General features: G+C 36.4%; 4 protein-coding genes across 4 annotated transcripts; 3 read left to right on the forward strand and 1 right to left on the reverse strand.

Annotated features, from left to right (window-relative positions):
* Nucleotides 1–1118: 1118 nt before the first annotated feature.
* Nucleotides 1119–4446, forward strand: LOC105950411 (putative late blight resistance protein homolog R1A-10). Its single transcript, XM_012973759.2, has 2 exons — nucleotides 1119–1201; nucleotides 2116–4446. Exons 1-2 carry the CDS (start codon nucleotides 1136–1138, stop codon nucleotides 4309–4311), a joined length of 2262 nt encoding a protein of 753 aa, XP_012829213.2. The 5' UTR covers nucleotides 1119–1135; the 3' UTR covers nucleotides 4312–4446.
* An 891-nt stretch (nucleotides 4447–5337) lies between these two features.
* On the reverse strand, nucleotides 5338–7249 carry LOC105950491 (28 kDa ribonucleoprotein, chloroplastic). Its single transcript, XM_012973856.2, has 4 exons — nucleotides 6678–7249; nucleotides 6250–6351; nucleotides 5667–5948; nucleotides 5338–5555 (listed from the first exon to the last, which is right to left on the reverse strand). Exons 1-4 carry the CDS (start codon nucleotides 7107–7109, stop codon nucleotides 5487–5489), a joined length of 885 nt encoding a protein of 294 aa, XP_012829310.1. The 5' UTR covers nucleotides 7110–7249; the 3' UTR covers nucleotides 5338–5486.
* A 6927-nt stretch (nucleotides 7250–14176) lies between these two features.
* Nucleotides 14177–17034, forward strand: LOC105950517 (cytochrome P450 71A8-like). Its single transcript, XM_088817088.1, has 2 exons — nucleotides 14177–15177; nucleotides 16285–17034. The coding sequence occupies exons 1-2, from the start codon at nucleotides 14281–14283 to the stop codon at nucleotides 16891–16893; spliced, it is 1506 nt and encodes a 501-aa protein (XP_088673214.1). The 5' UTR covers nucleotides 14177–14280; the 3' UTR covers nucleotides 16894–17034.
* Nucleotides 17035–21183: 4149 nt separating this feature from the next.
* Nucleotides 21184–23647, forward strand: LOC105950529 (cytochrome P450 736A117). Its single transcript, XM_012973894.2, has 2 exons — nucleotides 21184–22105; nucleotides 22899–23647. Exons 1-2 carry the CDS (start codon nucleotides 21212–21214, stop codon nucleotides 23505–23507), a joined length of 1503 nt encoding a protein of 500 aa, XP_012829348.2. The 5' UTR covers nucleotides 21184–21211; the 3' UTR covers nucleotides 23508–23647.
* The last annotated feature ends 1122 nt before the right edge of the window (nucleotides 23648–24769 follow it).

Consider the following 24769-nt stretch of genomic DNA (forward strand, 5'->3'; position numbering starts at 1 on the left):
AAAAACTTGAACATTCTTTCCAAACCTTGACTTGCTGTGTGCTAGTTTGTAGTCTGTGTGACTTGATATTTATGCTTTCTTTGTGATTGCTTGTTTAATCTTTTTCTGTGTGAATGAGATTGTGCTGTCTATGTGATTGCATTACTGCATTTTATTCTAAATGCATATAAGTTGTATTCTGAGTGAACACAACTTGATATACTTGTATGAACTGTGTGCTCTTACTGGTGTGTCAAAAATCAGCAATGATGATTTTTTTAGAAATTTTCACTTATAATTCACATTTGGTCCAAGGTGGAGGATTGTTGGTTTTTTGGCCCAAATGTGTTTTGGGCCATGGAGCCCAATTGCCATCAGTTATTATACACCACTATTTGAGTTAGGCCCAAAACATTAAGTGATCCCAAGTCCAGATCTAAGTCAAATCCATCCGTTGGATTTCTGGCTAAATCTGGACCGTTTATTACCTCACTTAAATACCCTCTTCTCTCTCCTAATTTCACTCATTCTGAAACCCTAGCTCTTCTCTCTTCTTCTCCGCCGCTCCTGCTTCTGTCTTCTTCCTCCCTTGTACTACCTTGACTGAGTTATGGCTGGAGGTCAAAGAGCATGGTACAGTGCTGACTTTGACTCTCCGGTACAGCCTTCACCGACTCTATTTGACTTCAGTCTCTATATATATTGGCATGAAGGCTGGAAAAGGATGAGACACAGATAAAACCCTAATCCGACCTAAATCCCTCAGTTTTCTATTTGTGAGTTCTGAAATTGGGGTTTTGGTGAGTGGGTAAGCTTGAGTGCTTGATCTGTTCTTCCTTTGTTTCCTGGGTAAACTAGGGTTTGAGTATTTGAGAGAGAGAGAGAGAAGATTCGTTCTTCTCTGAGGTACTCTGGTGGTGTATATAGAAAGTGTGAATCTCTGGTGTGATAATTGGAAGACTGAGCTGATATCCTTTATCTATTTAATTTTCAATTTAATCACCCCTAGTTCTATCTTTCTGTTTTTTTTTTATATATATATATATATTCTCCTTGGCAGTAATCAATACTGCAAAAGGGGAACTTATATATTATACAGTGGCTTTATGGAGCTTGGCAGTTTGATACCCTACAGGCGACGACGGAACTTGAGAACATGAAAAACAGGGGAGGATCTTTCTCCGCCGCCGCCGGTGAGGAATCTAGGACGATAATTAAAAGGGTAAAATGCTATCTCCCTATATGAATTTCTATGCTACAACGGATTATTTACAAACCTCCAATTATTCATCGTAGATCTGCATATAATCACACACACCCATTTTTACCGTAGAACTTCGATAAATTAATAACCTCGTTGAAAAAATAATTAATTCCGGTCCCTACTCGGTAAAAAAATACTAAATTTTTAGTTCGATAATTTAATATTCGCTAAATTAATAAGATTTTACTAGTCCCGACCGACTGTATTAATTTATAGAGGTTTAACTCTATACGTGCTTAGTGTGTTCACGGCTATTTCGACCTTACACCCGGTGATAAACACCGAATGGAACTTTTGCTGACACGTGTATTTTTTTGTATTTTTCTAAAACACCTACAGATTAACACAAGTGGGGGAATATATAAATATAACATCTGTCGGTACAAGACTCATCCGATGTTTATCTCCTGGTGTAGGATCGAAAGAACCGTGGGTCCACGGTTAATAAATATTTTAAATCCCCCTCAAATCTTTCCATCCAGGAGAGTTTCTAGCAATTAAAGAAGCACAATAGAATTTTGTTATTCGTCAAAGAAACTGTTAAAATTTAGCTTGGAATGAAAAATAATAAAAATTAATAAAGACAATTTAATTTTTTTTTTAGAAAAATAAGAAATATTTTGGAAATATTGAGAAGTAAAATGTGCCAGAAAAGAATTAAATATATTTCTAAATATTGAAGTTCTGAATTATTGTAAAATTATTTTCAGTGTTTTATAGTTTTCTGCAAAATTTGAATTATTTTGAAAAAAAGAAGGGCATCTATTTCTTATTGCCTATAAATTATTTGCATGCTTATATAGTAGCTTCACAAAAGAAATTAGTTGTGCACAATTGTTTCTAATCATCAGGTGCAACTGTTTTAACGACAGGATCCAACAATCAGGCGAGACAGAGTTGTAGGTTTCGAAGACGAGGAAGAGAAAATCGTCGGCTTTCTCATGGAACAAACGAAAGAACTCGATGTTATCTCCATCATCGGTATGCCCGGCCTGGGCAAGACAACGCTAACATGGAAGATCTACGACAGCGACACAATCCAACGCACGTACCGCATACGGATATGGGTTAACGTTTCTCAAAAGTTCAACAAAAAGGAGTTGCTTCTCAATATTCTCAAAAAGTTTACGGGCGAAGACATGTCCCACAAGGGCATATTCGAACTCGAGCAGGCAGTTCGGAAGTGTCTGAAAGACGAAAAGTTTCTGATAGTTTTGGACGATGTATGGAATCTAGACGACTTGAAAACCATCAAGAAAGTCTTGCCGATGGGCAACGGGTTGGGTAAAGTCATAATAACTAGTCGTTTTGTCGAAGTTGGTATGAGTGCTAGTATTAGAGGACCGTATAAACTACGGTTCCTTACCAAAGACGAGAGTTGGAAACTCCTTCAATTGGAGATATTCGAGGATGTCGGCATTTGTCCTCCGGAGTTGATAACCATCGGCGAACAAGTGGCCCACAACTGCGATGGACTGCCGCTCACGATAGTGGTGATCGGAGGAATTCTCATGGCACAATTCTTGAGACAACGGCCAATTGGCGTGATAAAAAACGAATGGGTCAAGGTGTCCGCGAATGTGATTCAGTTTGCAAAAACAGACAAGAAAAACCACATAACCGATGTTGTGGGATTGAGCTACGATATATTGCCCGATGAGTTGAAAGAGTGTTTTATCTACATGGGGGTATTTCCGGAAGATCACGAGATTTCGGCTTGGACATTGACACGCTTATGGATTGCGGAAGGATTCATACAACAGAAGGAAGGGCAAAGCTTGGAAGAAACTGCGGAGGAGTATCTGAATGACCTCATCAACCGGAACTTGTTGATGGTTGGTCGAATTAATGCGATGGGCGAAAATAAAACATGCTATGTTCACGATGTGATACACTTTTTCTGTACTACCAAAGCCGCGGAGCAGAATATATTCCAAGAGATCAAAACGTCGAGCCAAGGAGTATCTCTGCCTCCGATTCCCGCTACGGAAAAGTACCATCGTCTTTGTTTCAGCTCCGATCTCTCCAGATTCCTCTCCGAAGGAAAGGCTTACCCGAGCGTTCGTTCGTTTCTGTCTTTCTACAAGGATCTCGTGGAGTTGAAGCCGGAATACATCACGTCGATCCCCGACGCATTCAAGTTGCTCAGGGTTTTGAATTCCAACTCGATCAGATTCCATCAATTCCCGCTGACGGTTGCCGAGTTGTGTCATTTGAGGTACGTCACGCTATACGTTCACAATCTCACGTTTATTCCCGAGTCCATCTCCAAGCTATGGAACCTGCAGACGCTTCTAGTCGAGACGAACTCGAATACGGTTGCGATGAATGGGAATCTATGGAGTATGGTTCGGCTGAGGCATCTCAAGACGAAGGCAGCCATGGTTCTTGACCAGGAGCAGAAAGGCAACGCCGGCGAAAACATTCAAACACTGAGTACGCTGTCGCCGGAATCTTGCACGGAAACCGTGGCGGAAAACGCGCGCAACGTGAAGGAACTGGGTGTTCGCGGGAATTTGGACACGCTCTTCGACGCCAAGTTCTTGGAGAAACTGCTCTCCCTCGAAAAGTTGAAGCTGGTGCACGAGATATCGGGGAAAATTAGCCTTCCTAAAACGAGCTTCTTCCCGAGAAATCTAAAGCGGCTGACTTTGAGGAAAACATCCCTACAATGGAGCGATATGTCTACACTGGCGAAGATTGAAAAGCTCGAGGTACTCAAGTTGAAACAGGGAGCATTCACCGGAATCAAATGGATGGTTAGTGATGTATTTCCGAGTCTTCAGTTCTTGCTCATGGACAACGCGGATCTCGTTATCTGGGAGGCCTCGGCGGAACATTTCCCTAGTCTGACGTGTCTCTCGATCAAGAAATGCAGAAGACTCAAAGAAATTCCACTGGAGCTGGCGGAAAACCTCCAGAGATTGGATATATATTTCCTCCGAAAATCCGCCACCGAGTCTGCTAGGGCTATTCAAGAACTGAAGAAGAAAGATCAAGAACATGAACAAAAAGTCCGATGGGGCGTTGGATTCCAGCTCTTCGTTGGTTCCGGATGCGAATCGTGAACAATTGATCAAGCTCGTAATAATCGAATACGTTATCGTCAGGTAAGTTGCATGTTTTCGTCTTAAACATTTCAACTTATATGTTTTTTCTGTCTACTGTGGTTTTTTTGGCTTAATTCCTTGCAAATAATTGCTTAATTACATGTTACACTCTAATTTCATGTAGAGAGACTCACTACTCAACTATAAGCTGTAGCACATCAATATCAAACCCAATTATTACCATATATTGTAGTATGAATTAATGATGATTGTCTTTTTATGCTCGAAATATAAAAATTAAACAGATTTTGACCTTCCTCACAAAAATTCTTCGTAATTTTGCTACAGATTCTTAGTAAAATCCATTATAAAATTGACCTTCCTCACAAAAATTCAAAATTTGCCATCAGTAATTTCTCATTTGGATTTAGCATTTTGCTATTGCATTTATTGTTTTTCGTTGAATTTTTCTTTACTAAGAAAAATTGGATTTTTTTGTTACGTAATTTTTTTTTTCATTTTAGCATTTTTTTGCCCTATTACAAAAACTTTATTTTTGTACATAAAATTGCAGATTATGAAGAAAAAAAATCATTTTTTTAATTTAATTTATATGTTTTTTTATTTTATCTTCCGTCGAAAATGTAGTTTATGAAGTCTATTTCGCACCCGTTTTGGTCGTGGAGAGGTAAAAATAAGGAATTTTAAAACGCTAGAGAGAGAAAACTTTTGAAAATTATACACTTATAGAGAATCTTCGGCGTTGACACAAAATCAAGAGGGGTTATTTTGGTAAATTTTGAAGTCAGGCGGTGGTGATCCGTACGTTGGGTACAATTTACGGGCGTGCAAATCGCACCCTACACTAAAAAGTATTGCTTAGTAGCTTCATTCAATTGAAATGTTAAACCAATATATTTTGTTTATGAGCCAATACAGACTAATAAACCACATGAATAAACTAAACGAATATTACTGCATAACCCGACGACAAACGAAGCAAAAGATTCGTAACAAAAACTGCAGTAAGAAACAATTACGCAATTGTGCAACAAAAATGCATCAAAATTTCACGACGATGCTTCAGCATATCAACTCCCAATGTCTTTGCCAAAATTCTTAACTATTCGACAGTACAAAAACTAAAACCGGAACCAAAAAAAAAAACACTTGCTTTTTAAATTGTAATCGAATCAAAATCTGCTGCGCCTCGGTCTGTCTTCACTTGCAGCATTCACTTTGATCGCCCTCCCATCCAAACTCTGCAATAATCAAGTCCATCATCGAAAACCATTAATACCAAAAAACCTCGACTCTAAATAAATAGTTACCCGATTATTCTGTGAATGAAACTATTTTTTTTTTTTAATTACCTCTCCATCAAGGTTGGCAATGGCATCGTTCATTTCGGAGGCGCTCGACATTACTACAAAGCCGAAACCACGGGACCTTCCGGTTTCTCTGTCGGAGATAACCCTAGCACTCACAACTTTACCGTGCTGACTGAATAGCTCCTCGAGGCTCGAGTCGTCCACATTCCATGAAAGGTTACCTACGTATATCTTGTGAGTAGGTTCGAACGAAGGTGGAGGTCGTTCGATTCTTGATCCTTTTGGAGCTGCGATGTTAACTGTTAACAGCCTCCCTCCCATATCCTGTTTCGAAAAAAAAAAGAAAAAAAATGGGGAGAAAAAAAAAATGAGTGTTTGCATTAGGGGGGTGGGGGGCGATGGCCCCCCACCACTTCTCATAAATTGTTCGCATAATAAAGTAAAGCTTTACAGCAGATATTAATAATGGAATAAACTATCAATTTGAAAGAAGAATTAATATCGAGGATTGTCGTTAACAAAAAGATATGCTATTCGTGTTTCGAGTACAATTCATCAAGAAACGAAGTTAAATTGCAAACACAACTAATTATTTATGGTCTTATAAAAGAAACGAAAAACTCACAAAACGGCTGAACATCTCCACTGCCTTCTCCGCCTCTTCTTCGGTGCTCATTGTTACGAAACCAAACCCTCGACTCTGCTCAGTGTCTCTACTGTAAATAACCTGCACAAAACACATACAACTACTCAATCATTTTTTTCCTTTTAAAGCAATGCTGCAGAAAATTAATCCATTTTAAACCAAAACCCACAAAACAAACAAATATTTTTCACACAGTAATCAAATCTTTTTAACCAATTGCATAAAATTAATCCATTTTAAGCCAAAACCCACAAAACAAACAAAGATTTTTCACACAAAAATCAAATCTTTTTAACCAATTGCACAAAATTAATCCATTTCGCATATAAATCCATAAATTAAATCCTCACAAAAAAAACTAAAAAATAAAAATCAAATCTTTAAAGTTCAAACGCCAACAATTATACCTCAGCAATCTCAACAACACCAGCCGGCTCAAACAACTGAGCCAATTTCTCACTATCAACATCGTACGGCAAGTTACCGACGTACACCTTGGCTCCCTCCGGCGGCTGCGCGTAGCCTTCACCCGCCGCCTCGCCGACGACGTTCGCACCCCATTTGAACCCACCCTCAACCTCTTCCTCTTCTTTCTCTTCAAGAATCACTGGGTTGTTCCCTTCTTCTTGAGCCGACACAACAGACAGCCGCAATTTTCTCGTAAGAGAGAAGAAAGAATGGAGCGACAAAGAGGAAATGTTCTTGCAAGAAGAAGCAGCCTGGAATTTAATGGGTTTGTACGAAACCTTCGAACCAGTGAAGAGCGATGGGGATGAAATCAAACAGGCGTTTGTCGCCATTGAAGCAGGGTTTAGTACAGCTTTAGCGGAGAAAGACATTGTTTTAAGGTTGTTTTCTTGATGCAGATAATGTGGGATGAGAGGAAGAAGAAGGAAGAGGGGTTTTGGAGAAGGGTTTGAGGTTTGAGGATAAGGGTGTGTGAAGTGAAGGAGGCAGAGGGGAGTTTTATTAAGGTCAAGAAGAAACAGTAAATATGTATATAAGGAGAAAAATGAGGAAAATTAATTTGGCATTTTTAGGGAAAATTACAATTTTCGTCCTTACACTTTACTCACCTTTTCAAAACTGTCGCTAAACATTTTGGAGTTACAATAGTAGTCCTTAATCATGCCATTTTTTGACAGAATTGGTCCGCCGTTAATTTTTGCCGTTAAGTTGGATGAAAAATGGCATGTGCCTCTCACATGCCTTCAATTTACAACACTACATGAAAATGGACTTTCAACAACACGCATTGCGTCTTGTTAAAACATATTTTTTATAATTATTATTTTTAATTAAAATTTAATAAATCAACTCATTTCGGAAATATTATTTAAAAAACAAAATATGGTTTAAAATTTTAAAATATTGTTCCAAAATCGGCATTTTTGGAATTCAATTAAAATATATCGTTTCAAACCAAAATAAAAAAACCCCATAGGAATTGGGAATTAGAAATCTCCATTCCAATTTTCACCTCTAGACAATTCCAAAAATCTCAATTGTGAGACAATATGTCGAGTTTTAAATCATTCAATATGGGTGAAAATTGGAAAGAATTTTTCTTATGCCGCCAAGTTTGATCGAATTTTTATTTTATTTTAAAATAATATTTTCTTTCAATTTCCAAAAATTCCGATTTTAAAACACAATAATATTTTTTTTAAACAATATTTCTGAATTTATTTTGAAAACAAATATCGAGTTTTAGATTATTAAATAAGGGTGAAAATTGGAACGGGGTTTTCTTACTCTCCCTACTACGATCAGATTTTTATTTTATTTAAAACAATAATTTTCATTTGGATTCAAGAAATTCCGGTTTTAAAACATTATATTATTATTTTAGACAATGCTTCTCAAAATATTTTGAAACAATTTATTGAGTTTTACATTATTAAATTAGGGTGAAGATTGAAATGGAGGTTTCTTATCCCACCTATGCGGATCAAATTTTTATTTTATTTTGAAACAATGTTTTCATTTGAATTCCGAAAATCTTGATTTTGAAAGCAATATTTCATTTTTTAAAACAATGTTTCAATTGTTTAAAGAATATTTCTCAAAATAATTTAAAACAATATATATCGATTTTGTTTTTTTGGAATTTATATAATTTCGAATTTCAATCAAGTTTTAATTATGAAAATTTTGTTTTAACAAGACGCAATGCGTGTTGTTGAAAGTCCATTTTCATGTAGCGTTTTAAATTGAAGGCATGTGAGAGGCACATGCCATTTCCATCCAACTTAACGGCAAAAATTAACGGCAGACCAATTCTGTCAAAAAATGGCATGATTAAGGACTACTATTGTAACTCCAAAATGTTTGGGGACAGTTTTGAAAAAGCGGGTAAAGTATGAGGACGACAAATGTAATTTTTCCACATTTTTATTTTCTTTTTTTTCCAATAAAATAAGGTGATTTAATTTTTTTTCATGTATAAAACAAAAGCAATAGAAATTATAAATAGTATAATAACCCTTTGAAATATGTTTAAATTATAAAAGTTATTCTTCTATTTGTAAAAGGGAGGGAAATGATTAATGCAGAACGATTTTTAGTAAGTGTAAGACATTTTTTTTTAAAATAATTTTAGTAGCTATAGAAATTTTAATATAAAAATTAATTATTGTTCTTTTTTATTGTTAACTGTCTACGTGACTACATTTATTCTCTACAATTTCCACCCTCAAACACATCTTAAAAAAACTCTGAAGTTATTGTCTTTTATATTCGATATTGAGTATAACTAAATTCTTACCTCACTTTCAACCTTAATATCATCCTTCAAAACCGATAAATCCATGTTCTTGGCGATTAGTGATGATTAACGGTGTGATATTTCTCCCAAAATAATGTCAATGAAAACTTGTAAAAAAAGAGTTTAGAAAAAATAAGATGACATGTATTAGGTTTTGAATTTTAACTAAAGTATCTACGTTTATTAAAAGTCATCGTGTGATATTTCCCCCAAAATGATATCGTTGAAAACTTTTGAAAAAAAAAAAAAGAGATTTGACAAAATCAAATGTGATATTTAATAGTGTTTGGATTTTTAAAATAAAATATCGTATACTAACTAAAATCCGTCCTGCATTTATGGCCACCCATTTGTAAAATTATATTTATTCAAATCAAACTAACTATAAATTACAAATTTGGGAATCATGGATTATTTAAATTGCTTTTGAATGATAAATAAATTTGCCAATTTATCTAAAAGAGTTATTGAAATCATACTTTCTCCAATAAAAACAAGAAAGATCATGTTCCAAAAAGAGTTCAAAAATTGAGCTCATACAAGGATTATAAAGAAGAATTCAAGAGTTCCATTGAAATTTATACTTATTAGTAAATTGCAATCACCTTCCTAAGAAAGTATTAAAAAATCTCTTCTTTTGAGAAATTACATTCAGCCTCTTGTATTTTGTAAATTTCTTACATCAACCCCCACAAAATCGGTGTTAATATAAGAGATCTACAAATTATTACGGATGGACGTAATTATGAAAATAAATGGGTATTTTTTGTAAATAGACGTCACCTTAGGGGGCGATTGTAATTTACCCTACTTATTTATCTAATCGAAGTCGTTTAATAGGATGCAGCCCATGTGTATTCAAATTAGTTGGGCTTACTTCAATTTGGCCCATCAACGAGCTTTTCTGTTTCTTATTTTTTCATTCATTATTAAAAAAAATAAAGGGATATATCATATATACCAAAACGTCCTATTTAAAACCTCTCATCGTCAAAAAGTCCCAAATTTTATTATTTGTATCTAACAATCCCAAAAATCAAAATATTAATACTAATTTATCCAATTAGTAATTTTTTTAACTGGTCAAATTAATAAATTATCCTAAAATATAATATATTTATTGTGAAAGACAAAATTGATCGATGCTGAATGTGTTAGGCCATCCTAATTGTTGTTTATTCTATTTATCTAATACCCTAAATTGGTCAATGCTGAATTTGGGGAGGTCATCCTAATAGCTTGCACAAAAAGGCGAAATCTCTCGCCCCAGGGCCCACATTCCCTGGCCCGACAAGTATTTAATGGAAGAATGCAAATCATGGTAATTCAACGGCCCGTTGTTGGTGTTTGGGCCCAGATGGTTAACTTAAAACCAGCCCAAGCCCACTTCCAAATGGCAGCCCACTCTCAAAAGGAATCAGCCCATCACCACTTTGAGTACAGGTTTTATTATGACCGTTAGATTATCAAATCTAATCTCAGCCACACATTCCACCATATAAAACCCTCTTCTCTCTCTCATTCAGCAAAACCTAATTTCTCTCCTCTCTTTCTCCGCCGCTTCTTCTCTCGGTGGTTTTTTCTTCTGGTCCGTCTTTCATGGCGAATCTGATCTGCTCTGCGATTTCTTCGCTTCTTGTTGCTCGTTTGAGGGCCTATTTATTCTTCTGGCCCCAAATAGTGAGAGGGACGAAAAACCAATTATGTACTTCCTTTTCTTCCCAAAATTCTGCTGTGTTTGAGAATCTTTGGGCTGTGTGTCTAGAATCAGGTTGTGGGTTTTTTCTCGGATACAGTCTGTGTGAGTATCTGTTCTTTGGGTTTTGGGTTTCTGAGTGAGGGTTCGGGTAAGTACGGGTTTTGACGGAAGGTGGCTGTTCGTGGTGGTGTGGCTCGATTCTTGGAGTGCTGGAGGCACCTGGACAGGGACTTGGACGAGAACAGCTTTGAGGACTGAGCCGGAAAGGACCGTCGTCTTCCCTGATTCGCAAGTCGAATCAGTTGGGTTAGCACGAATATTTATTATAATTTATTGTAATTTCTATTTGTGTTTAGTATTTTATTTCGTAGAAATATCTGTACTCCCTAATCCCATTTCCCATAGGTATTTATTTGTTATTAAATCATTATTATTTGGTCTGTAATAATTTTAGAGTTCAACGGGTACCCAACACCCGTTAAGGTAGCGGACCCGAACCTGATGCCTACAAGGAACCAACCCTCATTGGAGTTGAAATTCCCACACTGCGGCTGCCAGGATTCTCGATCCTAGGACCTTGCACTAACTTACCACCTCCGTAACTAGTTGAGCTACACTCATGCGGGCATCATCCTAATAGTTGTTTATATATTTATTGGTTGACGTACGCCGGATATATTTATTACTAAAATGAAATATGAATTATTAATTTATTTTCTAATATATATATATATGATAACTTACATAATGATTTAACAATTTTCATGTACAACTAATATCATTGACAATAATAATACTTTGTACACAGTAATATTAATATTATTTTTATTTTAAAAATAAAAATAAAAATTGATGTGTAGACCGGTTAACACAATAATAGTACTGACACAATAATTTTTTTTTTGTTGTGGTTGGTCAACGCAGAGAAAAAATAAATAAATAAAAATATTAGTATATATTAACTAGTCAATACAATAAAAAAATACAACAGAAACGAGAAAAAGCAATTTCCAGAAAAAAGAAAAGGAAACGGCAAAATCAGCTAAGGGTCAAAATTAGTGAATTCGTGAAATTAGGGTTAAATTAAGGTCTAAAATGATGAATTGGATTTAAAGAATTGGGATATTTTATCATAAATAGTAGAATCGCCTTTATTTAAAAAAAATTGAAATCCACTACATACTCATCGAAAATCACTAAATTCATCAAAAATCACTATGAAATTAAAGTAAAAGTTAGTATAAAATAAGCATAAATTTATAGAAATTATAGCAAGTCGCTATGAAATTAAAGTAAAAATTACTATAAAATAAGCATAATCCACATTAATATCAACGTAATTCACTCTATAATTAATGATAATCACTCTGTAATTAACGACAATCACTATGTAACTAATACATTCCATTAAAAAAATCATTAAAAACTTATCAATTAACAAAAATGGCTATGTAATTAATGAAAACCACTATGTAATTAACGAAAACCACTGTATAATCAACGAATTCCATTACAAAATTCACTATGTAATTAAAGAAAATCACTCTGTAATTTATGAAATTACTAAGGAATTTTTTTCAATCAAACACAGTTTAATTAAACTATAGTTGTGGAGACTAAAACATCATAAGAAAATAAGATCCCTCTTACCTAATACAAAAAACATATATTGCTGATAATTGTGGTTAACAATATGCAATAGAACACTCAAGGTTCATACTATTAATGAAAAAAATTAATTAGCAATTTCCACGATAATGCAGTAAAAAAATTAAATATTTTTTTACGAAAAATACAAAAAAAAAAGTTATATTGCCAGGATCGATCAACCTTAGTTGAAAAATTAAATTTTGTGTAGTCAATTTCAACTTTTCATGTGCCGACCATATCCACCGTCCATGGTTGCGGTGACTTGATAGGTTGCGTAGAGAAGGGGAGAGAAAAGAAACAAGGGCATGACAGTGATAGCGGAGACGAGAGAAGAAACGTTGAAGCGTGAAGAGAAGCAAGAAAAAGAGACCTGGTGGTTAGATTAAAAAAATGTGAAAGGAGTATTATCGGAATATTTAATTATCTATGACCCATTAAAAACGTTTTAAATTTATCTTAAAAGGAAAAAAATAATTTGAACACATTTTAATTATACAATGTATACATGAGGGGCCCTTATTTTTATTTACAATACATGCATGCATGTTGAAGGGATGCGATTATGTACGAAAGAGAACAAATTAAATGAGTGAACTCAGTTAATGTGAGGACTTCCAAATAAAATAAACACTACCAAAAAAAAGTTACTTATCAAAAAGCACTTAAATTATTGAGGTGTGAAAGAAGCTAATTAAGATGAAAAGCTAATTATTGAGGTGTGAAAGAAGCATATTAGATATTACAGGTCCAGTCCCTCCGACCACAATTTGGCAAGATGATTATTCACGTGTATGGCGTTGCATTATGTCGTCTACATCAAAAATAAGGACACACCCTTTACAAATTTCTTATTTTCGCACTTTCCCTCTCAAAAGATTCGAAAACTGGATAATTCCTATTCAAAATATTGTTTTGGTTGCACCATAACCCAAAAGTCAAAATGTGGTGGGTGTTGTGCAACGAAAATAACATTTTAAAGGGGCAATGTGCAAAAATATAATGTTTAAGGGGTAACATGTAACAAAAATAACATATAAAACGGCAATGTGCAACATAAAGTACTCAAATGCCGATTAGTAATCCATCAAAATTTTGCTATCGGAACAGCGTGCAACAGAATAACATTTTGAAGGGGAGCATTCACTTTTTAAAATTTTGATGGGGTAAAGTGCAAAAATTAGAATTTTTTAGGGGGTGATGTGCAATTTGCCCAAAAAATAATAAAATTGGACAAAATGCACTTTACCACCTATAAATTTTCCATTTTGGCACTTTCCCCTCCTAAAAATTCAAAAAAGAGATATAACCTCTATCAAAATATTGTTTTTGGCTGCCCTTTGCCCCATAAACTAATTTGCAGTGGGCATCCGCAACAAAAATAGCATTTTAAAGCGGCATTGTGTAGAAAAATAATGTTTTAAGGGTAACGTGCAACAAAAATAACATTTAAAGGAAAACGTGGAAAAGAAATACTCAATTATATTTAATAATCCATCGGAATTTTGATATCATGGTAATTATGTGCAACAAGTAAAAAGTTTTGAAAATGGACATTAATTTTTTTCAATCTTGAAATTTCTAGGAGGTAACATGCAATTTGCCCAATAATAAAATAATAAAAACACACACCAAGAACATCGCTCCTTCGAGCCTACACCCGGTGATAAACACCGGGCGAATCTTCTACTGTCACGTGTCCTTTTTTTTTTCTTCTATAAAACCCCTAAAGATAAACCTAAGCACGAGAATATATTATAAAATACAAAAAAAAAAAAAAAAACACGTGACAGTAGAAGACCTATTCAGTGTTTATCACTGGGTATAGGATTGGAGAAGTTCAAAAAACACTATATATACACATCCAAGCGTTGGCATTACTTATTCAACAAACAATATGGAGGCTATTCAAATATTGCTTCTTATAACATCTTTGTTCTTGTTGTGGTCTATCACCAAATGGTTCACCAAACCCTCCCGAAACCGGAAAAACTTCCCTCCCTCGCCGCCAACGCTGCCGATAATCGGAAACTTCCACCAGCTCGGCCAACTGCCCCACAGGAACCTCCGTCTTCTCGCCGGAAAATACGGTCCCCTCATGCTCCTCCACTTCGGCAGCGTCCCCGTCGTCGTCGCCTCGTCAGCAGAGGCGGCCCGCGAGATCATGAAAACACACGACCTCAACTTCGGGAGCCGGCCCGTCTACAAGGCCTACAAGAAACTCCTCTACGACTGCAAGAACGTGGCGGTGGCGCCGTACGGCGAGAGCTGGCGGAAGGCCAAGGGCATTTTCGTCCTCCAGCTACTGAGCAACAAGAGGGTCCAATCCTACCGTTGGATCAGGGAAGAAGAGACGGCCCTCCTCGTTGAAAAAATCGAAGAGTGTTGTTGTTCTTCTTCTTCCGACGGCGGCAGCGCGGCGGCGCCGGTGAATCTTACGAGGCTGTTCTCGGAGCTGAGCGTGGCCGGGATCTGCCGGTCTGCTTTCGGAGAGTCGGAGAATGGGAAGAAATTCGTGGAGTCGATGACGGAGTTGATGGAGCAGTTGGGAACTATTAATGTCGCTGATTTTATCCCGTGGCTGAGTTGGATCAGCCGAGTTAACGGGTTTGATAAGAGAGTGGAACGAGTTGCGAAAGATATGGATTATTTTCTGGAAGGTGTTATTCAAGAACACTTGGAAAATCCAGAAAAGGCGGGAAATAATAGTGAGAGCTTTGTTCATATTCTACTCAGGAATTATAGCAGTGATGCCTCATCAATTGACAGGGAGCGCATCAAAGCATTAGTTCAGGTAACCACTACATATATTTATATATGGTTGATATATATGGGATAATTACAGTTTTCACCCCTCAAGTTTTTACTAATTTCATATTTGGCCCCTCGTGTTTCAATAATTTAATACTTTCCGGTCGTTTCCGTCAATTTACAATTTTTCTGTCAGTTAAGACAGTGATATATGGGTACAAGCTTGATTCCATTAGTACTAACTGAATATTGACAAAATTAACTAAAAATGTTAAATTTCTAAAACATGAGGGACCATTTTTATTTTTTGTGAAGATGGGGATTATATGTTAAATCGATGTAAACTTGAGGGACGGAAACTGTATGTTTGCCATATATGAAATAAGGGCAAATTGAGGCCAACCCCCTAATGTAAGGCCAAATTATGAAAATCTCCCTCATGTTTGGATAATTACAACCACCAATCAACTATGTATTGTCTTCCACGTCCATTTTTAAGGTGTCAAACTCACATACTAAATAAGGAAATTTTTTTCGTAGAAAATACATAGTTAAGAGGGTAATTATAATTACCTAACCATTAATGATTTTTCCATAATTTGACATTACCTTATGAGTGTGACCGTAATTTGTCACTCATTTAATTCGTGATAGAAATAAATTATATATCATGTTGGACCTGGTCCTTTCAATACAAATCAACTACACTAGCATTATAAACTCAAACAATAACACAAAGTTAGTCCCGTAAGGGATGGCCTAGCAGTGAGAAAGTGAGCATGTGTCATCTGACACAAGTTCGAATCTCCTTGTTAACGGTCGATAGATGGTGCTTGTAAGATATTGTTAATCTGGTGTGATTTACGCGTCTCTCGTATTGCAAGTTATTATACGAGAGTATAGGTGGTAAACTCGAAATTAGAATTTTCAGGTTTAGAGAAAAAATATTGTTCCCGAAATTGAAAATTTTCGGATCAAAATTGGCGAAGGTCGGCGAGTGGAATAAGTTATGACCTATGCATATATTAATTAAACAATTAGGTCTCTCCTTATTGATGTTTAGTTAGTATAATAACTATACATGGAATTGCAAGTATGTTTAGTGATGTTTTTTTCCCCCTTTTATTCTTCTATATCATATATTTCGCAGGATGTTGTCGTAGGTGGAACCGATACCACATCCTCGGTTCTCGAATGGGTGATGACGGAGCTACTACGACACCCTAACGTGATGGAGAAACTGCAAAACGAAGTGAGAGAAATTGTCGGAGGCAAAAGCATCGTAACAGATGATGACTTGGCAAAAATGGATTACATGAAAGCCGTGATCAAGGAAACTTTCCGTTATCACATACCGGTTCCGATGCTATTACCGAGGGTAGCGGATAAAGACGTGAAAATAATGGGGTACGATATTTCCGCAGGAACGATGGTGATGGCTAACGCGTGGGCCATAGGGCGGGACCCTGATCTTTGGGATGAACCGGAGAAGTTTGATCCGGAGAGATTCTTGAATAACACAAAGAACGAGAATATTGATTTTAGGGGCCTCGATTTTGAGCTTATTCCTTTTGGTGCCGGGAGAAGGAGATGCCCCGGGATTTCGTTTGCTGCGGCTACCATTGAGTTTGTGTTGGCGAATCTTATGCTGAAGTTTAATTGGGAAACGCAGGGGAAAGATTTGGACAATACTGAAAGCTCGGGGCTTACGGCGCATAGAGCTACTCCTCTTTTCGCAGTTGCCACTCGGAGTATATGACGTGGCACATTCTTATTGGATGAATTTATGTTATTGTACTTGGTTCGGTTCTTTGTTTGGATAAGTTGTGTCATATTAATGTTTGTTTTGTGAATTTACTGTTTGTGTTCAATAAATGTGAAATAAATTGTTGTTTGTGTACTTCAAGACTTATTTTTCCAGTTTATAATCGATGCCGAATCCATGATTTTAGTCACACGTAATAATTACTTGATCAAAGTCGTTACGAAACCTTATGGTTTCGACAACGGATTTTAAACTCAATTGATCATTAATATGTATTGATTGGGTCAACGTGGCTTCATCAAACTAGTGTCCACACTTTTCCTTGGCAAACTTTTTCTTAAGTGCACCCATCACTCTACAAGGAAAGAGTTTTTCGGCGTTAACTTTCGACGATCAAGTCAGTTGAAAATAACGAAAAATGTAAGTATCAGAGAGTGAAAATAGTATATTAGATGTAAGAACCAGATCACATTTCCCTTGTGCCTCAAGCTTGTATTTATATTGTATGTCGGGAAATTTACAGTTTACATCCCACAAGTTCGCAACGATTTCGCATTTGGTCCTCCATGTTCACAAAAAACACATTTGGTGCCTCATGTTTCAAAAATTCAACACTTTTAGTCATTTTCGTCAATTTGCTATTAATCCATCAGTTACGGTAGTGATGGGGACACGTTCAATTCCGCTAGTTTTATAACAAAATTGACAGAAATGACTATAAGTGTTGAATTTTTAAAACATGACCAAATGTATTTTTTGTGAATATGGGGGACCAAATATAAAATTGAAGCAAACTTGAGGGATGAAAACTATATTTTTTTTTCATGATATGTCACAGGAGAGGGTTGTGGGACCCTCCTCATGTCGTTGCTCATAGTGCACGTGGTGGTGATGTAATAATTGCGGGCCACGCTTCTCTTAAGGCGAATCGTTTTCCTCATACAACAGTCTCGTTTGCTCTGTGGAGACTTCCTGCGAGCACCTACGTTGGTTCGCTCGACAAATCGTTTATGGCTAGTGGATCTCCCTTTGGTTCGCATCATGGTATAGGCTTTCCGCCTTGTCTCTGGCATTGGGTAGAATGTAGTCACATCCGAGTTATTTTATGAATATTACTTATTTTTGAATTTTTTTATCAATGCCTTGAGTCGTGCCCTGAATCCTTGAAATATTAAGTGCAATACATTATTACAATAATTTGAACTAATTTAGAATTTTATGTGATGATTAAAATATGATATAATTATTATATATATGATATTTTAATTAAAAATTAGTAATATAAACTTATTGTTTGCAATGTTTTGTGAATCTAAATTTTTTTTCGGGGCGTTGCCCCGAACCCCAAAATTTTAGCTAGTTCCCCCTACATTTTGATCCTGGTTCCGCCCCTGACTAGGTTAACCTAGCCGTCACCACCACCCTTCCCTTCTCAGCCGTCGCCTCCCTCATTCTCCATGCCCGGCGACGCATCATCTTAAATTGAAAAAAAAAAAAAAAGAAAGAGTTCAAATATTGTGCTCATACGAAGACTGTAGAGAAGAGTTGAATAGTTCAATTGAAATTTATACTTATTAGGATAAATTACAACCACCTCTTTATCTAAAGATAAAGTATAATTATAACAAACCTTCTTCTTTTCAAGAAATTACATCGAACCCCCTACAGTTTGTAAGTTTTTTACAAACACCGCCTACAAAAGGGTGCTAATGTGAGAAAAACAAATTGTAGGGGTGAATGTAATTATTGAAAAGTTTGGGTTTTTTTATAAATAAACATTTGTTCAGGAGACGGTGGTAATTTACCCTACTTGTTTTCTAACCGAATTCCTTAATAGGCTTGCAGCCCATGTGTATTCGAATTAGTTGGGCTTGATTTAATTTGGCCCATCACTGAGCTTTTCTAAAAACTTTTTCCTTCATTATTGAAACAAAGAAAAGGGACAAATACCAAAAAGTCCTATTTAAAAACTCTTCTCACCAAAAAGTCCCAAATTTTATTATTTGTATCTAAAAAGTCCCAAAATCAAAATATTAATACTAATTTATCCAATTAGTAATTTTTTAACAATGGTTGAACATGCAAATCATCCTAACATATAATATATTTAGGGTAATTACAAACACCCCTGAGGTATGGTCAAATTACCAAATCCCCCCTTTTGTTTGGAATTACATCTACCCGTCAACTATGATTTTTCTTACATCTCCACCCTTATTGTGCCAAGTTCAACATAATCATCTAGATTTCATGGAATGTGCTCTAGTTTGTACTCGTTTTGTGTAAAAATACAGTTTCCGATGCACCACAAACTGATATATAGAAGCTAAAAATCACATAATATGATCATCTTGCTTCTTAATGTAGAATTTGAATGGAATAAAATGTGTACAAAAGTGATAATATTTCATATAATCTCGAAGATTCCACTAAATTTGAGGAGTTGAGGGGGTGGTTGTAATTATCCAAACAAGAGGGGTGTTTTTGTAATTTGACCATACCTCAGGGGGTGTTTGTAATTTACCCAGATATTTATTGTGAAAGACAAAATTGATGGATGCTGAAATTGTTAGGCCATCCTAATCGCTGTTTATGACTTTATTCTATTACCCTAAATTGGTCAATGCTGAATTTGGGAGGTCATCCTAATTATATTGCTGTTTATATATTTATATGCAATATTTGTTGACGTACGCCGAATATATTTATTACTAAAATGAAATATGAAATTAATTATTAATTTATTTTCTAATATATATATGATAACTTACATAATGATTTAACAATTTTTGTGTACACATAATATTATTCACAGTTATAATACTCTGTTACACAGTAATATTAGTATTATTTTTATTTCAAAAACAAAAAAAAAATTGACGTGTAGACCGGTTAATACAATAATAGTACTGACACAGTAATTTTTTTTTTTCTGTGGTTGGTCAATGCTAGGGGTGCAAGTTGGAACATAATTTCCAATTTCCGCCGGTTCCGATTCGAAAAGTTCCGATTTTGGAACAACTTTTTTCATACCGACTTCCGAAATTCCGATTTCCGAATTTTTCCGATTTTTTTGGATTGGAATTGGAATTATATAAAATATATTTGCCAAAAAAAAAAAAAAAGAAAAAACAAGCTAATTAAGATGAATAGTTTTATAGCATCCGTCTTTGTCCATATTAGAAATTACAGGTCCCGTCCCTCCGACCACAATTTGGCAAGATGATTATTCACGTGTATGCCATTGCATTATGTCGTCCCCCAAAAAAATAAGGACACACCCTCTACAAATTTCTTATTTTCGCACTTTCCCTCCAAAAAATTCAAAAATTGGATAATTCCCCTTTAAAATATTGTTCTGATTGCACTGTAACCCGAAAGTCAAAATGTGGAGAGTGTGGTGCAACAAAAATAACATTTTAAAGGGGTAATGTGGAAAAAGATAATGTTACATGCAACAAAAATAACATATAAAAGGGCAATGTGCAACATAAGTACTCAAATGCCGATTAATAATCCATCGAAATTTCGCTATCGGGGCAGTGTGCAACAAGAATAACATTTTGAAGGGGAGCATTCACTTTTTAAAATTTTGAGGGGGTAAAGTGCGAAAATTAGAATTTTTTAGGGGTGACGTGCAATTTGCCCAAAAAATAATAAAATTGGACAAAATGCACTTTACCACCTATAAATTTTTCATTTTGGCACTTTTCCCCCTAAAAATTCAGAAAAGAGATATATAACCTCTAGCGAAATATTGTTTTGGCTGCACTTGGCCCCATAAACTAATTTCAGTCGGCATCGCGCAACGAAAATAACATTTTAAAGTGGCTATGTATAGAAAAATAATGTTTTAAGGGCAACGTGCAACAAAAATAACATTTAAAGGGTAATGTGGAAAAACAAAATACTCAATTACGTTTAATATCAGAATTTTGATATCGGGGTAATGTGCAACAAGTAAAAAGTTTTGAGATGGACATTAATTTTTTTCAATGTTGAAATTTATAGGAGGTAACATGCAATTTGCCAAATAATAAACTAATAAAAACACACACCAAAATCATGGCTCCTTCGAGTCTACACTCGGTGATAAACACCGGATGCGTCTTCTGCTGCCAGGTGTTCTTTTTTTATTTTTCTATAACTCCAAAAAGTAAATTCAAGCGGGAGAATATATTATAAAATACAAAAAAGAACACGTAGCAACACAAGATCTACTCAATGCTTATGACTGGGTGTAGTATCGAAGAAGTAAAAAAAAACACTATATATGCACATCCAAGCGTTAGCATTATTTATTCAACAAACAATGGAGGCTATTCAAATATTGCTTCTTATAACATCTTTGTTCTTGTTGTGGTCAATCACCAAATGGTTAACCAAACCCTCCGGAAAACCGAAAAACTTCCCTCCGTCACCGCCAACGCTGCCGATAATTGGAAACTTCCACCAGCTCGGCCAACTGCCCCACCGGAACCTCCGTCTCCTCGCGGGAAAATACGGTCCCCTCATGCTCCTCCACTTCGGCAGCGTCCCGGTCGTCGTCGCCTCGTCGGCTGAGGCGGCACGCGAGATCATGAAAACACACGACCTCAACTTCGGGAGCCGGCCCGTCTACAAGGCCTACAAGAAACTCCTCTACGACTGCAAGAACGTGTCGGCGGCGCCGTACGGCGAGAGCTGGCGGAAGGCCAAGGGCATTTTCGTCCTTCAGCTTCTGAGCAACAAGAGGGTCCAATCCTACCGTTGGATCAGGGAAGAAGAGACGGCCCATCTCGTTAAAAGAATCGAAGAGTGTTCTTCTTCTTCTTCGGGCGGCGGCAGAGCGGCGGCGCCGGTGAATCTTACGAGGCTGTTCTCGGAGCTGAGCATGGCCGGGATCTGCCGGCCCGCTTTCGGAGAGTCGGAGAATGGGAAGAAATTCGTGGAGTCGATGACGGAGTTGATGGAGCAGTTGGGAACTATTAATGTCGCTGATTTTATCCCGTGGCTGAGTTGGATCAGCCGAGTTAACGGGTTTGATAAGAGAGGGGAACGAGTTGCGAAAGATATGGATTATTTTCTGGAAGGTGTTATTCAAGAACACTTGGAAAATCCAGAAAAGGCGGGAAATAATAGTGAGAGCTTTGTTCATATTCTGCTCAGGAATTATAGTAGTGATGCCTCTTCAATTGACAGGGAGCGCATCAAAGCATTAGTTCAGGTAACCACACACACACACACACACATATATATATATATATATATATATAATTTATTTCATTTAATTCGTGTTAGAAATAAATTATTTCAAGTTGGTTAGGTCCCATTCAATGCAAATCAACTACACTAGCATAATAAACTCAAAACAAATAACACAAAGTAATTTAACTTAGAGTAATCAAGTCATACTATTGAAATATTATATGTAGGGGGAACTTCATGGATCGGATCGCAATTAGTGTCCTCTGGGGAAATTCATTTTTTTTTGGGAACTAAAAAACTAATTCAGGTTATTTTTTAAAAAATCACAAAAAATGGGAAATCGGGTAGGAAGGAAAAGAACTCGTTTTAGAGAATTAGATATTTTCGGATCGAAATCGGCAGCATATGGAAAATTCTAACTATTAGTCGCCTAAAATATGAAGTGCAGAATAAATATAGATATTATATGTGTAATTTTCGAACAAAATTGAATTTTTAGTAATTATTTTCGGATATTGAAATCGGACTGGAAATCATTCCCATGGTTGTTCTTCTTCCATCTTATGAACTAATATTTTCATATTTTATAAGAGCCGATGAATTGATCTTCGTGATTGTGTTAGTCTAACTCAAGACACCGGTTTATCTGCGAGTGGAATAAGTGATCGATGACCGGTGCATACATTAGTTAAACAATTAGGTCTCTCCTTATTGATGTTTAGTTAGTGTAATAACTATACATGGCGAAAAGCGCAAGTATTTTTCTTAATGTTTTTTTCTCCTTTTATTCTTCTATATTATATATTTCGCAGGATGTTGTCGTAGGTGGAACCGATACCATATCCTCGGTTCTTGAATGGGTGATGACGGAGCTACTACGACACCCCAACGTGATGGAGAAATTGCAAAACGAAGTGAGAGAAATTGCCGGAGGCAAAAGCATCGTAACAGATGATGACTTGGCAAAGATGGATTACATGAAAGCCGTGATCAAGGAAACTTTCCGTTATCACATGCCGGCTCCGATGTTATTACCGAGGGTAGCGGATAAAGACGTGAAAATAATGGGGTACGATATTTCCGCCGGAACGATGGTGATGACTAACGCGTGGGCCATAGGGCGGGACCCTGATCTTTGGGATGAACCAGAGAAGTTTGATCCGGAGAGATTCTTGAATAACACAAAGAACAAGAGTATGGATTTTAGGGGCCTCGACTTTGAGCTTATTCCTTTTGGTGCCGGGAGAAGGGGCTGCCCCGGGATCTCGTTTGCTGCGGCTACCATTGAGTTTGTGTTGGCGAATCTTATGCTGAAGTTTAACTGGGAAACGCAGGGGAAAGATTTGGACAATACTGAAAGCTCGGGGCTTACGGCGCATAGAGCTACTCCTCTTTTCGCAGTTGCCACTCGGAGTATATGACGTGGCACATTCTTATTGGATGAATTTATGTTATTGTACTTGGTTCGGTTCTTTGTTTGGATAAGTTGTGTCATATTAATGTTGTTTTGTGAATTTACTGTTTGTGTTGAATAAATGTGAAATAAATTGTTGTTTGTGTACTTCAAGACTTATTTTTCCAGTTTATAATCGATGCCGAATCCATGATTTTAGTCACATGTAATAATTACTTGATCAAAGTCGTTACGAAACCTTATGGTTTCGACAGCGGATTTTAAACTCAATTGATCATTAATATGTATTGATTGGGTCAACGTGGCTTCATCAAACTAGTGTCCACACTTTTCCTTGGCAAACTTTTTCTTAAGTGCACCCATCACTCTACAAGGAAAGAGTTTTTCGGCGTTAACATTTCGACGATCAAGTCAGTTGAAAATAACGAAAAATGTAAGTATCAGAGAGTGAAAATAGTATATTAGATGTAAGAACCAGATCACATTTCCCTTGTGCCTCAAGCTTGTATTTATATTGTATGTCGGGAAATTTACAGTTTACATCCCACAAGTTCGCAACGATTTCGCATTTGGTCCTCCATGTTCACAAAAAACACATTTGGTGCCTCATGTTTCAAAAATTCAACATTTTTAGTCATTTTCGTCAATTTGTTATTAATCTATCAGTTACGGTAGTGATGGGGACACGTTCAATTCCGCTAGTTTTATAACAAAATTGACAGAAATGACTATAAGTGTTGAATTTTTAAAACATGAAGGACCAAATGTATTTTTTGTGAACATGGAGACCAAATATAAAATTGAAGCAAACTTGAGGGATGAAAACCGTATTCTTTTCCATTATATGTCACAAGGAGAGGGTTGTGGGACCCTCCTCATGTCGTTGCTTATAGTGCACGTGGTGGTGATGTAATAATTGCGGGCCACGCTTCTCTTAAGGCGAATCGTTTTCCTTATACAACAGTCTCGTTTGCTCTGCGGAAACTTCCTGCGAGTACCTACGTTGGTTCGCTCGACAAATCATTTCTGGCTAGTGGATCTCCCTTTGGTTCGCATCATGGTATAGGCTTTCCGCCATGTCTCTGGCATTGGGTCGAATGTAGTCACGTCCGCCGTCTATAATTATCCCATGTGAGGGTGCCGGTAGACTTTATCAAACTTCGTACGTAAGGCGACATTGGGCTTGGGTCTTGTGGGCCCCGCTTAGGGCTTTTCATAAAATATGGGTTTTAGAACAATTGAGCCCGTATCAAGTACAATTAAGAAAAA

Source organism: Erythranthe guttata, chromosome 4, assembly GCF_056151865.1.
Source record: "Erythranthe guttata isolate IM_541 chromosome 4, IM_541, whole genome shotgun sequence".
In the NCBI taxonomy this organism is placed as follows: domain Eukaryota; kingdom Viridiplantae; phylum Streptophyta; class Magnoliopsida; order Lamiales; family Phrymaceae; genus Erythranthe; species Erythranthe guttata.